Source organism: Excalfactoria chinensis, chromosome 5, assembly GCF_039878825.1.
Source record: "Excalfactoria chinensis isolate bCotChi1 chromosome 5, bCotChi1.hap2, whole genome shotgun sequence".
NCBI classification, from domain to species: Eukaryota; Metazoa; Chordata; class Aves; order Galliformes; family Phasianidae; genus Excalfactoria; species Excalfactoria chinensis.
Genome location: NC_092829.1, coordinates 15,385,264 through 15,403,583, shown reverse-complemented (window position 1 = coordinate 15,403,583; position 18,320 = coordinate 15,385,264). Strand labels below are relative to the sequence as shown.

Here is an 18,320-nt window from a genome sequence, read left to right as displayed (position 1 = left end):
CCATATGAATATAAGAAAAAACTTCTCTTTGAGGGTGACAGAGCACTGGAACAGGCTGCCCAAAGAAGTTGTAGAATCTCTTTCCCTGGAGATTGTCAAGGCCTGCCTGGACACTTTGCTGTGTAACCTAGCCTTTAGCAGGGGTTTGGACTAGACAGTCTCCTGAGGTCTCTTTCAATCCCTGTGATCCTGTAACTCTGATTTTTTATCATTTGCTTTTTGTGAGGGTGTGTAAAAAGAAGCAGGGTTTTGGGTTCTATTTGTTGGGGTTTTTTTTTAGATTTGTCTTTTGTCATGTATTAAAGTAAGTGAATACCATAGACATCAACACTTCCAATAAATCTGCAGTGAGCAAAATCCATGAAAAAAGCAGTTACTGTTCCTCATGCTGAGTGGACTGCCAAGCAAATGGTGTCTTTGCCTGAATCATCGGAGATCTCCTTAGACTCAATTGTTGCAAGGTAAAAATAGAAAAGTCTTTAACTGGAATTGTGACTGTTCTGTGGAAAGACAAGAATGCAAGAACTGAACTTCCTTGTTCATTGTTTGTTTGTTTGAAGAAAAACTGTCAGTCTGTGTAGTCCCTCTTTAAATGATCTTTGCACTCTCACCAAATTGAATCATAAAATCATAGAGTCATAGAATCGTGGGTTAAAAAGGACTGTTGCAGTGCTTAGACGTTGTGGACATTGTGCTTTAGCTTCCTGAGCTGAAGTTTAGAACCTTTCTGTTTTTTTCTACCTCATTTCTAGGTAAAAACTGATTTCATTTCACGGAACTCAGGGCTCACTTGCCATGGCCTTCAGGACTGGCTGTGATCTGTAAGACACCATCAGCATAAGTTCCACCTTTCTCAGAGCCCCCAGCCCCATTGTGCTCCAACCTGTGGTTTACCTTTCCAGGGCCACATGCCAAATCATATCATACAAACTCTTGAGATATTCCAAACCAACCATGGCTTTCTGTAAAGAGCTGAATATTCAAACTGAGATGAAATGTCTGTTTGCTAAATGGGCTGCACTACCGTGTCTTCAGCGTCCCCCATCTTTCCATCTAGATTTCTCTGATTCTAGCTGTCATGGTTTCTGCAGAGACACGTGGCACCTTCTGCTCCCCTGGAGGTCCTGTTCTTTGATGACATGAGGACCTCTCTTCTCTTGTCCGCCCTTGTCTTCCTTTTCCCTTTTAAAACGATTTCTATTCCTTTACAGGACCTACCATTATATATTGTTCCTTGCCTGGGAATGAAAGGAATCAAACTGATTATTTCCTGGCTCTAGTAATATTTTTGGCACCTTGGTACCTTTTTACTCATCTTGTTTTACACAGAGTCCTCAATTGTCACAGGATGTCACATAACTTTCTTTTTTGCTCCTCAAACTCATCTGTCAGGTGTTAAGTGAGATGCTCCAGAGCAATATTATACAAATCTAGGGAAGGACAAAAGTAGCGCACAACATGAGTATATGCAGTTTTCAGTCTTATTGTTATTTTGCTTTTTGTGGTTTGTTTCTGTAATATGATATCTGCCCTCATTACACAAAAATTAATGGCAAAACTTCCCTTCCTAAGATGAGAGTAGCAATTTCCAGGAATTCCACATCAACAGCAGCAGGCAAAACCCCAATTTCTAGACAAGTTGAAATGTTGGCAAAAATAACCAATTGTATTTTTAGCATTTATTCTTCCATCTTACAAGATACTTTTTTTATAAATAGCCAGCTCCCACTGAATCCCAGGGCTATGGATCAAATTTTACCTCACTGTTATTGCTGCAAAACCAATGTAATTCCATTTATTGTAAGAGATTTATGTCTAATTTGTAGCATGTGTTTTGCATCAAGGCCAAAATTTGACAGCCCAGTGAATTTGCCTGATACGCCGTCATGTACAAATAGTGCAGGAACCTGGCTACAACTGCTGTGTAATTACTGCTTGGCCAATTGCTTACCTACTCTAGGGAACCTGCTTTAGCAAGGGGGCTGGACAGGAAAATCTCCTGTGATCTCTTCCGGCACCTATAATGCTGCGATACTCCTGCCCTCTGGAAATAAAACTCATGAGCAACTGAATTAAGGCATTTAACATTATTCTAAGAAGCATTTTTTCAGCCTCGAATGATTAAATAAATACAATTTGCTTAATTCCCTCTGACTTTCATCCTATGGTGATGAAGGGGCTTTTTTTGCAAGGACAAGGAGATTGCAAAGACAGTTAATACAGAAGTTCTTCAGTAATGGCAGGGTTGCAGGTGTGAAAGGAAGGGCTAATAATTCCGAATTCCCCTTGGTGTTCAGATTAGCACGCAGCAAATATTTGCTAATGTCAAAGCTTCTTGTTAAATTGAAAGCTCTAGCTAGCTTCTTCCCTTACTTAATTCCAGTAACTTGCTGGGGAGGGATTTAGACATGCATATAGTTGTATTGAACCATGCTCTGTCTTCCTATTTAATTCACTTATCTTTCACATGGCATTGATGTTTGTATTAAAATAAATCCAGTAAGCACATACATATCACATTATGTTTAACTAGAAAATAAGAAAAATCTGGATGTGAGATTTCAAGCACAGTGATAAGAAACGAGGTAGAAATTCCCAGCATGTTGTTTGTTTTTATGCCATCTTTTAGGTATGAATAAGGATCATGTCTGATTGCTGAGAGAAGAAATGTATTTATGTTGTGGAAAAGAAAACAAACATTTTGCAGTTAGCTCTTCAACACATGCACCATAGTTGTCACCCTGGTCCTTCAGAGCACGTTTTTCCCATGAAAAAGGTAAGGAAAGATGGTAGTCGTGGTTGTTAGAGGAGGCAATTTATTATTGTTCCTCTGCTGAGCAGCCAGTGATGGGCATGCAGAGAGGCACTGAGAAGACCCTCAAGAGTATGAAATAAATGATATGACAGTCATATCAAACATCCTGCTACTGCAATTTGGAAAGGATTTTCTTTTCTCCAACATCTGTAAACCAATATATACTATCATATTATTAAATTCATTGTTGTTTTTATTGTTGTTGTTTTGTATTATTTAACATTTTATCTATGTAATAGACATGTATTCACTCGTTGATAACTCCCAGACACAATCATGCAGAAAGCATGCAGCTCTCATCTGCAGGGAGGGTTGTAAGAAGGATCCAGGGCACTACAGGCCTGTCAGCTTGACTTCAGGGCCAGGACTAGTAAGAGGACTAGAGGGAGTTGCCTCAAGTTGTGCCAGGGAAGGTTCAGGTTGGTTATTAGGAAAAATTTCTTCTCAGAAAGAGTGGCTATGCACTGCAATGGGCTGCACAGGATAGCAGTTAGAGAAACTGCTTAGATGTTGTACTAAGAGATGTGGTTTTGTGGGGAAGGATTGGCAGTAGGTTGGACCGGATGATCTTGAAGGTCTTACCCAACCTTGGTGTTTCTGTGATTCTGATTTTTAAAGAAAATGTACCATTCCTTAGGTGAAATCGGGAATTTTGAAATAATGGACATAGCATTTTTTCCACAAGCAGCCAAAATGCATGTCCCAGAAGAGCAAGCATATGACAGATTGGAGCTGATAAAGCTTTTAATGCCTAAGTACTGAAACCATGTGTCACACAAATACTGACATCTCTGAGAGCATGGGAATGGTTTGTGAAGACAGTTGCCTTGTCTGTAACCCATTGTAAAAGACAAATCATTTGAAGTGTCCTTCTATTATCAAAGGAGTATTTGAGATGTTTCCGAACAGATGTTGACTACTGCAGAATTCACTGTGAATGTTGTCTTAAGTATGACACGGAGAGCTGAATACAGGTATGGGGATTGTAACAGAACTTCTTTGTGACTGAAGGATTACTTAGCCCCAGACAAGAGAGGGATTAAAATGTTCCAGCTGAGAAGAAAAGGCACTTTAAAAGTGTTTCTGGATGACTGTCAATACAACAGATGTAGGGAAGCATTTCAACTCTGTATTATTGCATATATGAAAGAAAACCCAGAAACTGCTGTATATGGGTCAGGGCAATCTAAAGCACAGATATGAGTTGAGAGGAGAATGGTTTCAGAGCAGCCCTGAGGAGAAGGATTTGGGAGTGTCTGTTGATGAAAGATTCAACAGGAGTCGGTGATGTCCACTTGCAGCCCAGAAGGCCAACTGTATCCTGGGTTGCATCAAGAGAAGTGTGACCAGCAGGTCAAGGGAGGTGATTCTTCCCCTCTGCTCTGCTCCTGTGAGAGCTCACCTGGAGTGCTGCATCCAGTTCTGCAGCCTGCCACACAAGAAATCCATGGAGTTGTTGGAGCAGATCCAGAGGAGGGCCATGAAGATGACCAAAGGGCTGGAGCACCTCCCCTTCGAGGACAGACGTGCTGCTCTCCAGATTTGCTGTAATCTTTTTTAAGTTCAGATGAGCATTTCCCCCCAAGAGTTAGCCTTAGGATTTCGACTCAGTGACTGTTTTCTCTTCATTTTATTTATTTCCATGAATCTAGGACTATCTGGTTGGAAAGCCTGGCGTCCCTCTTATCCTCTACATAATTTTACATCCCACTGAGTCTCAGCTATCCTCTGCTTTGGGATGTCCTTGGTCACTTGTCCATTTATAACAAAAAAAAAATCCAACACCCAACTCTACAGCTTTTAACCACTCTTTAACATCATCTTGTAGTCTTGTTCATTTCTACCCTTTTCTGTATGCTTGTGATGGTGTTTCTCAATAGCTTGTATAGGTAAGGCATTGATTAGATTTAGAATCACAGAATATAGTGGTGCACAGAGAGAGGGACTTATACGTTACTCAGGAAGGAAAGTAAAGAGAATCATTCCCTGCAGTGGGCATTGCAGTGTTGTTTTTTTATGTTTGCAGTTGCAGTGTCCTGTTTTACCTATAGTTTCCTCTTTTTTTCCTTCTGTATAGAAAAAAGTTTGTCGTCATGTTTTTGTACCCGGTGTCAGCAATGCTTCTTTTGTACTTTGCTACTCTTTGGAATAGCCTGACATTGTTTCACAAACAGCTTCTTTGCTGAGTCTCCAACACTCAGTTCCCCCAGCATAATTTCTTGTTTTAAAAATGTCAGGAATGATGAAAACTAATTTTTCCTCCTTCATAGATCTTATCTTATACAAGCTAATGTATAAGAAGTTCAAAGCTGATGAAACAGGTGTTCAGTTTTTCCTCCTGTGTTCACAGTAAGCACTCACAGAACTCCCAGTTCTGTGTCACCGATTCTCCAGTGACAAATACTCATTGCAGTCTCTAATAACATAACTGTCAGCAATGTCTACCAGTTTTCAGAATTTTAATCACAATATTTGTATCTGTTTCCTTTCTATGGAGAATATTTCAAGAATCTTGCTACGTACCATGCCTACAGATTTCTCCTTGTGATGTGAACTCCTGCTTTTTATTTGTAACTCCTGAAGCACCTGCTTTGTAACTGTGAATTTTTTGTCTTAGTTATTCAAAGCTTTTGTGGGACTGCCTGTCTCTGAGGAACTGAGGCGATGTTTGTGATGTCTTTTATACTTGCTCCTTTGATCTGTCCTTGCGCTTGATGTATGTAAGCATCAGGCTAACTTCATTTTCTGGATGAGGTTTTCTGTTACTTTGAGGTGGCAGCGCTGAGACCCTTGGCATGTGGTTGTTCTGGTAGCAGTTCCTCTCAAGCCTTCTCTATGTCATCAGGACAAAGTTTGGAATTGGTTAGGAAGATGTAATTGCATACAAACATATGTGCACACATACTGTTTTTTATGGTATCAAAAATCATCTTATCTGAGTTCAGCTTTCTTCCAACCTATGCCAAAGGCATGGTTTGGTTTGGTTTGGTTTCGTTGTTTTTTTTCCTTTCCTTTTCTTTCTTTTGCTTAACATTTACAGCAGAGGGCTTTCTTCTTTATCTGACCTGCATGTGATGCTGTTGCATAAAAGTGCTGCAGCTGTCTTGATATTTAGAGCCAGGGAAGAGCATTAATTTTATGAAGTCCACTTTACCTAAAAGCCACTGATATGGCTTCCCTGGTCTTTTATTTTCAAGAGGAAAAACTCACACCACACATTGTCACTTGTTTTTTTCATTGTGGGAAAGCAAAAAGTGTCTTTAGCCTTACCTTTAAAAGGGAAGAAACACTAAAGCTGTACACAAGAGGAAAGCTCTCTTAATACTTCTTGGGCTGACAAAGCAAATCACAGAAGCTATTGACATATGTGCCTTTCCTACAGTACTAGGTGAAAAAGGCCCTCCAGGAGATATATAAACACTATTTTCCTCCAAGAAATATCAGATACTTTATATATAACTGCAAAAAAAACAAACAAACAAAAAAAAAAACCACAAAAGTCAAGTAAGAAAATTTAAATGTATGTCAGAAAACCCTTTAAATGTACATAAATTTGTACTGCTTAGAAAGAACATTTTAGTGTAGATTAACCTACGGCACACATTTTGTTCCTATTCTGTAATTGCTCCAGTTACAAAGACTGACTGCTTGAAAATATACCCTTGAAGCAGTGCTCGCTACATTCATGATTCCAAATATTGTGATATTTGTGCCCAGATGGGTTATGGCTTGAAGTTGCTGTTTGTTGTTAGCAATGTAGACTATTTAACAGAATAAATGGTTTATGTACATGTACATATTCATCATACATGCGTATTCTTAACTGACACAGATACAATCATATGCATATTTCAGTGTAGCATGTATGTGACTCCCTTAATCTTCTCTCTAGCTTCCATGTCTAGACACATTGCCATCTTTGTAGTCCTTCTGTGGGTGTTTACTTAACAGTTTTATCTTCTATATTGTGGAGCCCAAACCTGCCCATAGTGCTGGAGGTGAGGCCATACCAAAGCAGAGCAGAGCAGGACAATTCCTTCCCTTGCCTGACTGGCAGTGCCAGCCACTATAGCAAGTAGAATTTCTAGTTTTCAGTTATAAAATGCAGAGTGTTTGCTCTGTACAGCCTCTGTGTTTTGGGCTGCAGCTTTTGTGAGAGGGCTGAAATGGGGACACAGCAGTGCTAACAGCTCTGCTCGCTGAATTTTGTCTATAGCTACCTGTGTTAGAGCTCCAAGATCTCCAGAGAATTGGTGCCTGCAGTATATCCCCACACAGCTGCACAACTGAACCCTTGCAGCCTTTCCAAGCTGGGGAGTGCGATGCGGGTGTCATCAAGCACTTGGACGCTCCTACAGCCCCAGTAGAGCTGTGGGCGTTGCTGTGCCTCTTGAAGCCTGCTGAACCGTTGATGGCTGCCCATGATGAGCAATCAGTCTGGGCTAGGTACAGCATCACACCCGCCTGTAGATCTTGGGAACCTTTTGATATGAAATGTTAAAATTAATATCTAGTTAAATATTAGATGTGGAGGTGTTAATAAAATCTAAATTATATGGCTAATTTTTTTTTCTGTACTTTAAGAACACATAAAAATTACATCTGCCTTAAATGTTCAGCAAGTCATAAAAAGTAACTATAAAATAGTTACAGTGTCTTTTCAAGACTAGGCTCTGTTCTTGTCCTGTAGTACTGCAAACGGTGTGCAGACTTACACATCTACCAAGAGATGATGGAAAGTCATTGGGCACAGCACCTCGGGCTTCAAAAACTACATAAAAATTGTGGAGGGAAACCAGAAGGTAGGTGTAAAATATTAATACATAGAATTTATGGTAGCAATGGAGCTGTAGCAAGGCTGTGTATTTCTGTTACACAAGACCTAGCACGAACCTTAAATAAAATATAAACTTAGTTATATGAAACAGAATGGCAGGATCCCCATGAATTATCCTATACAAAAGAAAAAGAAAAAAAACAAACACCCTTAAAGTAATGAAAATTACAGTGGCTGTATCTCAGAAAGGGTCATACATTATTTAAGGACTACATAGACTTTGTAACTGAGGTATCAACGGATCCATAAAGAAGTTGTCTACTAATAGTGAATTTTTATCATATTTTACTCCCAGTGTTGTACCTTCAGCATTTATTTTATGTAAGCCTTTTAGATTTCTTAAAACTGAGAGCTCTTCTTAAGCTAGGTTTCTTTTCAATATAGAACATGCAGTTTATGTATTTGAAATGGGAAGGAGCAGTAACAGCTATCCAACTCCACAGGCAGGTTTCAACAGTGACTCACTGTGAGCTAAACTTTGCTGTGTTAAATGCAGACATTGCATCATATACTTTAACCTAAAAGCAATTTTACTTCTGCTCTCCAAAACCAAGTCACTGAAAACCCCAAGAGTTTGCTATTTGTGCCCTTGAAGTCTCATTCACACACTTACCATGATACTGATCTTCTACATCTGTGTTACAGCATTCAGTTTTCAGGAGACTTTTCTGAAACAAAGAAATGTTATGCATAGTCACTCACACAAATCCTTATGTTCCTGGTACACAGACTGACCATGAGACTGGTACAGTCCTCAAAGCTTATCTTCTTCCTCTCCCTCAGCCTCACCATTTTTGTTCAGCTTGCCCTGTTTTTTGTGCCGTCATCAACTCACCCAGGCTTCCTGACCTACTCACTGACAAAACAGGATGCCCCTTTCAGTCTGCACATCTGAGTCCATCAGTTCACCCTGTTTGCACAGAAGACTGATGAAGGTGCAGCTTGAATGTCTGCAGTGGAAAGGCTGGTGTGTGAATTGGGAGATATTAGAAGTTACAAAGCAGTAAAAAATCCTGGCTTGGTCCGTTGACCTATGACTCCAGAAAGTATAGTGTAAAAGCCCTTTCTTCTTCCCTGTCTTAATTTTTCTGGGTCTCATTGGTGTGCATGTTCTGCTGGAGACAAGCTTTTGTCCTGAGTGTCCTTGTGCTCTTGTGGAAGTCAGGTGTGGAGCTGCCCTCATGCTGCTGCTTAGGAAGGCTTTGAAACACGTATGTGGGTGCATATGTGCCTGTGCTTGTGCCTGTGTGTATGTGCACACATGCCTGCCTAGTGTGTGCATATTGGGAAAGGATGAGAAATAACTGTTTTCTCTACCTCTCAAAGGCATTGAATGTGGTCTTTTGATCCTCCCAAAAAGCTTATATGGCAGAGGAGCCAAAGGTTCCTACTACCTTCAGGAAGAAAAGAGTTTGAAGACAGATAGCTCTCAGCCTAGTTTCAATTTGGCTTCACGGAGCTGAGGTCTCTGGTTAGCCAAAGCCTCCAGATCAGCACAGTCTCCTGAGTTCCAGGGTGAGAGCCATTCTAGAAGCTCTTCCATACCATGGGTGGCTCAGGAATACATATGAACCAACCTAGTAGAGCCACAGAAGAATCATTAATACCAAGTTCCAATACTGTAATTATTTTCCATATTTATTATACATGATTGTTGACAGCTAAAATCAATATTTGAATGAGATAGGACAGTTCGGTTACTAGAGTGAGTTGGACTCATTTACTAGTTCAATTCTTGCTGCCATTAGTGGAAGGGACCAGTATTGTATTACATGGTTTGGTCTCATTTCTTTGAAAGTAATTCAGTGGTCTTTGAAACAGTGGCAGTATTGCTTTCTGTGAGGTTTCATGACTCTCCAGATAAGTTAGAGAGGGAAGAAGATATCAAGATATATGAGTTTGTACGTTAGTAACTACATTTATTTTTTCATCACATCTTAAATCGTTAATTTCGACTTCAGTGTTGCTCTTTAGGAATGGACTGAATGTGGCTGTGCAGCAGTTTACAATCTCTCCATGTCTGCCTGAGCTGAGCTGCATGCATGACATTGTGGGTGCAGGCTGGCACGAAATGGAGAAGCAACGCTGCCACTGAAAGGAGAGTCCCAGGTCACCAAGCAGATGGTCACTTAGCATAGTGCTGGATTTGCAGATATGACTCAACTCTAATAGCCCTGGAGGCATTTACAGCTTTCAAGGAGTGCTGGGGATGGGTGGGTGCAACACTCAGGCAGATCACAGAGGAGCAGAGGAGCAGAAAGCATAGACGAGCTGCTACAGTCACATATCTCCTGTGTTCCTAGCAGGCTGAACACCTCTCTACCACAAACCTGTCCGTGCAAGAGAGTAGCAGTGCCAGTGAAAGGGATACTACTGCACACCAGGCCGCCCATGAGAAAATCTTATTGTGTCAAATAATTGTTGCACTAACAGAGCGTTTCAGGACTCAGCTAATTTATTATCCCCCTGCAGTCAGTGAAATGGTCAGGATGATGAAACAAGTATTTGTGACAACATGTGACCACCAGTGTACCACCAGACTAACTCTGCTCAGATGCAGAGCTTCCGCTGGTGTGAAATCAAAGTGGAATGTGTGCATGTGCATTTGTGATGTCTGCGTGCAGCTAGGAAGATACACTGTGTTAGGTATTGTCCATGTTAGAAGTTGGACCCAAGTATAGCTGTCAGATAGCTGCAACAGTCCCATGCTTGTTCCCATGGATATGTCCTCTATGTGGTTTCTTCTTCTGTTACTGGGAGGGACTTGATGTCCTACTTTCTTTCCAGATCACGGCTCTGTTATAAGTTTACTAGTGTGAGGGTGTCAAAAGGGGGATGATGTGGTATAATTTGAAGTGCTTTAGCTGTTCCTGGAAGAGTTCTTATTGGTGACAGGATTATTCTAGCGGAACTAGAATTTTGGTAGCACTACTTGTCCTGCTCAGAGAGTACAAGAATAAACTATCTTGACAGAAGTGATTTTTGCCAAATGAATAGTGTCTGCACACTGTGGGGACAGTACAGGACATTTTCTCAATAAAATTTTTCAAGTACAGCTTCTCTTAAAGTTGTTTTTCCTGCCTCTCTTTTAGAAGCACACAATATCCCTACATAAATAGCTCGGTGCAGAACATGTACTGGGGGAAAGAGGGTCAGCAACTTTGCAGGTATGCAGGATTTCCAGTATTTGCCTTATGTAATTACAGTTTTCGTGATCTTTTCATTGCAGTCAAATCTCTTGGTCCTATTTAGTTTGGTTTGCACCTTTTGTGGCCCTCAATCATTTTTTTGTTGTTCCACTGGTGAAATTCATCATTTTCCCGGTGAATCATGACCAAACTAAAGCTGATGGAGACAAACAAAGGAAAGAATTAATCAAATAAATAGAAAATGCAGTGGGAATATAGAAAACACACAAAGAGCTCTGATTGTCAATTGAACTGGAAAGCCACTTGGTGATTATATTTCTAGCATTACAGTGATTCATTATCGTTGCTATAGTGTTACCCCCTTTTTCTACCCACTTCTTTGTGGGAAAGGCAGAAGCAAACGGTGCTACTGAAAGCAGCAAACACACACATTCAAAAGGGAACTGAAGCCTCCTGGGAAAAAAAAAAAAAAAAAATAAAATGCTATTTTGCAAAACAGTAGAAAGACACAATCTTGTGAGCCATAATTATTTGTGGCATCTATATGTCTGCCTAGTCTTCCTGTGCAGATATTATATTCAGTGCTCCAGGCTTCATTCGTGAAGGGTTAGAATTGATTAACTGCTTCTAATACTCTTTCACAATGCTAGGCATGACTTGCTTTATGAAACCATGGAACATGATTACATTACACTGATGTATTTACATTTCCTTTATCATTCTTTTGTTTAAGTATCCTTATGTCCTTTTAGAATAGGCACACAGTATATCCTGAACATCCAGGTGGGTTTTAGAGCACTTTGTCATAACAGTCTTCAACAAGTGTTGCTACCAAGACCAAATCTGCAAAATAGTTCTGAGTGGGAGGTGTGCAGTGCTTTGGAAAACTTCTATCGATTCTGGAGTTTGAATTCCTTCCAGCTTCTGCAAACATAGCTCTGCTAAGGATATTTTTGTATACTCAGGAAACAAGTCTGAGTACTCTTGAGCAATATGTCAAAAAATGACAATAGTGAAGGAAAAATGCAGCTACAAAGAATGTACTTGTTCGGTATGGCTGAATATTGTAAAATACAATACCAGCTTGTTGTAATCAGTGGATTACGGGTCGCAAGTCAATCAGTATTGTACTGATTTCATAATAGAAGTCTGAAATTTGTACTCAGAAGGCCACCTTCATTGCTATGTAGAATTTGATATGCATATCTGTCGCTAATAAGATAGTGTCGTATCCACACACATATCCAACAACTCGATTGAAACACTTTCCAGTAGCTTAAAAACATTCTGCTTTTCCAGCTCAGAATGGCCTGATTCCTATTTGGTTAACTATCATCTTGATTTCCACGTGAAATAATTCTCTTCAATTCGTAAAATAATGTTCTTTACATTTCACCAGCATTTCTCATACCGTAAGAATTCTGTATGAATAGCAGTTTTATTTCCTGCAGTTGTTTCCCATTTTTATTTCGTCACCATGAAAAGTAATCTTGTGTTTTCAAATGATCTCCAACTGTCTGCCACTGTTTTTACTTCCTCTTCTATATGATTTCATAATTTCATCCTGTATTTGCTTCTTAGTCTGCAGTTTGCTCTTTCCCTGTTCGGCTCTATGGATCAGGTGGTCTCATTGCTCACTAAGTCATTCCCCATCTGTACATTTTTCTGTTGGCTTCTCTATACTTCATGTCTGAGTAATGTCTTTCAAACCTTACTAAAATATTGTATATTTTTCTTGTCCTACTTCTTTATCTCTAAAGAACGGTAATCAGATAGAGAAGAAACAAAAAAGGCAATAGTACTGGTTAGATGTGTGTCTTAACAGATTGAAACTAGAGACTAAATAGTATAGACTTCCTCCAACTGGGAAAGAAATGAGAAAGAAGGAAATAATAGAAGTCTATAAACCCAGAAGGGGGAAGGTGAAAGGAAAGGATGAGTGGATGTTATCTTGGCAGCCAGCAAAGCAAAAAGTAGGAAACCTGAAATGAATTGTCAGGTAGCCTGTTAGACAAAGACTTCTTTTCCACAAAGTACAGTTAAACTGTGGGACTTACTGCCTCAGGAGACCAAAAGTATAAATGATTTGAAAGAGAATTTGACAAGATTGATAGAGAAATTATTAAACACGATGTCCTGAAAGCCTCAGTACTGCAGATTCCAGGAAAAATATATAGCAGGGAAAGATCCCTCTGTTTACACATTCTTTACTCATACTTTCCTACATCCTTTCTCTGAGCATTGCCCACTCACCACAGCTATGGGCAGGGCTCTTACCCAAGCGAGCAATGCCATGTCCCTGCTGTCTGGTGTTGCTCCTGCTCAACTTCCTGATTCCAGGCAGCTGGCACCCCTCAGCCAGCAGAGAGCTGCCTCCTGCAGTGGAGCTGGGGAGCAAAGTATGGCAATTGCTCCTAAGCCTGTAGTTGTTTCTTATTTATTCCCACAAGTAATGCTTAGCAACTAGGAAGGCCTCATTATACACTAGAATGTAGTATGTGTTCCAGTGCTTGATCTGAGAATGACAATACAAAGACCTGAGTTTCTGCTGAATGTGATAGAACCACACTGGGGCTTGCTGCCTCTCTCAAACTGTTCTACATTTTGAGGTGTTTAGAGGTGATCTTATGTTTCCCATCATGCCTCTTGGGGTTCTTTGTGAACTCTTTGCTTATGGGCCTTAACCAGATGATTCAGAGCTCAGAGACACCCAATGAGCTCAGGCTATGGCTGTGGCTCCAGTAGTGAGGTCCCAAGCAGCCCATAGGTGAGGATGAAACAGTATCAAGTCGCAGTGCCACTATGGTCAGGGCCCACCACTGCAGAGATTCCCTGTTTCTGCTAGTCCTTGCATGTCTTCCACAGGGTGGAGGTCACGACTGGTATATAACAGGCTGAAAAGAAAATAAGTTAGCATCCAAACTAGAATTGAAGGGGAATCAGTTCGTAGAGAGGGGGCAGGTGGAAGGTGAATGGAAACATTTGTGCGTGAAGACAAATGACAGCAAAAAGCATGATTTTGTCTCTGTGACTTCTGTACTGTAGCCCTGTTCTCCACAATACAGAGCTGCAGTCCAGCTCCCTCCAGCAGAGAACTTTAATGAGGAGGCTAGAGCCTCCTCCAGGTCCTCTGGGAGGTGGGGAATGGAGAATGTGGCCCAAAGGGATCACTGTTTGGAGGAACCACAGCTCAGCAGGACTGCAGGTCAGCAGGACCATGGCTCAGCAGCACCGCAGCCTAGCCAGGAGTGAGGCGAGTGGGGTGAGGTTGAGGGCTGTCATTGAAAGTGCAGAAGCAGAAGCCACATCCAAGAGGGAGCTGTGCTGTAGCAGGTTTCCTGTGGTAGGAGTGCAGTTGGAAGCATGGTTTCTTCATGATGCAGTTGTCTGTCTTCAGAGCACAAATGTACCAGGATTCAAATACAATTTCCTTTATTTTTCAGAGCCTTGTTTCTTTATTTTATAATTAGTATCTCACAATTGCAACAAGAAGAAAACAAATAAATGTGTGTCTTGCCCAACGTGATTTCTCTGTTCTCCTAGCAAGACTGGCTTCATTAGTTATTTCACCCTTTATTAATCTTCTCCAGACCCCATTAAAACAGGAACAAACTTACTTAGCATGTATATTAGGCTAATTTGGCCAGTGTTGTGGACATGCTTGTTCACTTTTTATTCTTCAGTAACCTTTTATTTAGACAAGATGGTCTAACCAAAAAAACAAAACAACAACAACAACAAAAAAACAACAACAAAAACCATACTGTTTGTGAGCTTTAGTAAGGGAGAGAGATGAGAGAAACATGAAGCACCTCAGAACTGAGAAATCCCTCAACTCGGAGTGAGACCAGAGGAAACATTGATTAAGATCCAAATACAGATTTGAACTGTGGAACAGAACATGGACAAACAAGGGAAGTTGAGCAGCGACTTAAAATAGGCTGATAATTGGTGGCTGACTCTGGGTCAGATGCAGGGCTGTGGGCTCCCTGGTTGGGCCACAGCACCATGCTGGATGTTGGTCCATGTGCCATCCATTCCCTAGCCACAGCTTGGTGAGGCACAGAGAGGCTATATCTTGGGCTGTGTGACCATGATGGGGACAGACCCTGTGCCTGGGACATGACAGCTGCCCCTGGAATTGGACCCTTGCATGGAACAGCTTCAGAGTGAAGTAGTGCGATAATCCTGGAGCTAGAAATGAAACAAGGTACAACAGCAGCAGAGTGAGCCTGCCAACAAGACAAAAATTAAGGCCTTCATTAAGCTCTAATTTGTTTCTTGTGTGTTTTCTCTTTTTGTTTCATTCTGGTTCTGGAGGAAAGGCTTGCATGACCAGCTTTCCTCATGCTGCAGGGACACAGTGAAGTGCAAGCAGGTAGTGGTGTGGGGGAGTGACCTCCATTTCCTCCAGAGCTGGCTGTGCTACTGGGAGTTGCTGTCAATACCTCTGTCTACTCTGTCTAGCCTGGGACAAAACTTCTGTTCAGTAACTAATGGCTTTTTTTTAAAAAAAATCCCTTCTGTTTTGTCTTCCAGGGTTTGGCATGACCACCCCAGCCACCGTTGGAGGCAAAATTTTTCTTATATTTTATGGCCTTATAGGATGTGCAGGGACCATCTTATTCTTTAACCTGTTCCTGGAGCGCCTGATCACTGTCATAGCCTATGTCATGAAGTCCTGCCATGAGAGACAGCTGAGGAGGAAAGGGGTCCTCCCTCACGACGGTCGGCGGGGCTCAGGGACCTCGGAGGCGGACAGCCTGGCAGGCTGGAAGCCCTCGGTGTACTACGTCATGCTGATTTTGTGTGTAGCATCGCTCATTATCTCCTGCTGTGCCTCTGCAATGTACACACCGATTGAAGGGTGGAGTTACTTTGACTCACTGTACTTCTGCTTCGTGGCCTTCAGCACCATTGGCTTTGGTGATCTGGTCAGCAGCCAGAACACCCACTATGAGAGCCAAGGCCTCTACCGCTTTGGCAATTTTGTCTTCATACTCATGGGAGTTTGCTGCATCTATTCCTTATTTAACGTGATCTCTATCGTCATCAAACAGTCCATAAACTGGATACTAAAGAAGCTGGACTGTAGGTGCTGCCATAGATGCCAAAGAAAATTATTTAGGTCACGGAGGAACGTGGTAATGCCAGGAAACGTGCGCGGCCGGAGAAACATCTCCATTGAGACTGACATCGTCAATGAGAGCGACACAGATGGACGCCGGCTGTCAGGCGAGATGATCTCGATGAAGGACTTCCTGGCCTCCAACAAAGTTTCACTGGCCATCATGCAGAAACAGCTGTCTGAAACTGCCAATGGCTACCCACGGCAAATGAGCTCAAAGCAAAATGGATTCTCTGGTGGAGTTGGAGCTCTAGCAATTATGAATAACAGACTGGCAGAGACAAGTGTGGATAGGTAATATAGTACAGAACAGTATTATAAAATAGTACAGGAGTAACAGTGGAGCAGCGTGAAGCATTTCAGTGCATACAAAAACAGTGTGGACCATGTGCATGTTCCTAGAGAGAGTACTATCTAAGGGAGAGGGTGAGGTAGATGTGGAAAGCATACTTTCTGTTGTAAGACCACTCACATGTTTTTGGGCTGTCACTTAATATCATGGCTCCATGAATTGCGCCAGTCTCAGTCTTTCTTCCTCCCCTCCCTTCTGTGCCTCCGACAGGACACTGCAGGAGAAATTCAATTTAGCCTTCAGATCAGTTTTTCATGTCCTTTGCTTTTCCATTTTTGTGAAATACAGATTTCAGGATACAGAATCTGTTGTAGTGGAACAAATCAAGAGTATCTTCTGAACATATTCTGAATTCAGAGATTGTTTTGAGCTTTTTGTCTTAACTCTTCTCATAATTGTTTTCTGAAGGTAGCTTATTTAAGACTAAAGGAGGAATCATTATAAGCCTTTCTCTGTCATATTGCAGATCTAATTAGATCTAATGGAATGAAATAGGAAAAAAAAAACAAACCATAAACAACAACTGAAAATAGAAGAACATCTATATTCTTTTAAATATCACTCCTTGAAATGTATTCCTGTTGTGAAACAGCAAGCCTTGAAAAGCCAGGTTCTGCTTTCATTAAAATTGTACAAATCTGGAGCATTTGTATGAAAGGTGGACTAAGTACTCCGCAGCTATTGTGTTTTGAATGAGAAGAGAATTCAGCCTTTAGAACTTATTTTAGTCTTCCCTTTAAAAGGATACTGTCAAAAGTGATAACATAAAAAATTAGCCTACATTATTATTATTATTATTATTATTATTATTATTATTATTAGTTTTCCCTATTGTCGAAAAACATGAATTTCCCTTTTTTTTTCTCTTATAAAATTTAACCACTGTTTTCTGTTTCCAATTAATATCCAATTAATTGAAAAAAAAAGCCATAGTGACCAGCTGTTTGAGTTACTGTACAATAACAACTGGCGAATTTTACAAATTTCTGTTCATATTTTGCTCAGTTGTGACTGAAGCAGTTCAGCATCCACGTTATGTAATATAACTAGTAACCGGGTTTACAGAACAGGCTTCATTACGCAATTAGATTGCCATGCCAACATTCAGTGCGTTATTATAAGTGAACGCGGTCACAAAATCACTTCAGCGATGTCCTTTTCACCTCTCATGCAGTTTTGTCTTTCTTCACCTGTTTTCTGGCATTCAGTAATGATAATGACAGGGTCTTGATTAGAGAAATAGAAAATGTTTAACTCCTCGTTTTTCTCAATGAAATGCTCTGAGTGTTCATTACGAGTAGAAAGGAGGCTTCAATGAGGAGCATAATAACAGTGAGAAGAATATGAAAACAGGAAACTGGGTGATCTTTAATGACAGTGAAATCATGCTTTCTATTAGATAACTGGAGAAATAAGGGATTGAATTAACATAGAGTCTAGTGAGAATTTAAGGAGGTCTGGGCTGAATTCCTAGTTCTTCTTTAACCATGCAATGCATTAGAGCTGAACAGTATATAAGTGTAAATAAGCTGAATGGCTCACAAAGGACCTGGTCCAATTCTCCCTAAAGAGAAAATAGTACATGTATCAGATCTGAGCATTTTCTCACTTCTGTTTAGCTATGATGCCTTCCAGAATACTACAATTTTAGGGCATTTAAAGGAGCCCGATGCAGTTCCTAATTTCTCTCATATGGAACAATGCAAACAGCTTCTTCAGCTTACAGAATAGTATCATATCCTTTTTCTTCATTCTGCCTCAAAGTTCTTTTTTGGGGGGTTCCTAATACTGTAAGGTAATATTTCAATACTCATTTCAAGCAATATTTGAATTTGAAAAGAAAACATACCTCTTAGGATCTTTCATACAATAAAGCAAACTCAGAAAATAAACAACTGCACTTAACTCATGAAAAAGAATTGCAAGCTCTTTCTGACATTTTAAAGTTAAAATATTCTGATTAAAAGTCAGATCTTGCTGTCCTTAGTTACAAGGAGAGCTTCAAGCTGCAGCCATTACTTGAAATCCTACTGTCAGCT

At 40.6% G+C, this 18,320-nt stretch overlaps 1 protein-coding gene across 1 annotated transcript in view; it reads left to right on the top strand.

The window, feature by feature from the left end:
- Nucleotides 1-16,770, top strand: part of KCNK13 (potassium two pore domain channel subfamily K member 13) — a 47,816-nt gene extending 31,046 nt beyond the window's left edge. Inside the window, exon 2 of the mRNA XM_072337158.1 lies at nucleotides 15,341-16,770. Within this exon, the coding sequence (XP_072193259.1) occupies nucleotides 15,341-16,227 (887 nt within the window). The 3' untranslated portion in view covers nucleotides 16,228-16,770. The remainder of the gene's footprint in view (nucleotides 1-15,340) is intronic.
- The last annotated feature ends 1,550 nt before the right edge of the window (nucleotides 16,771-18,320 follow it).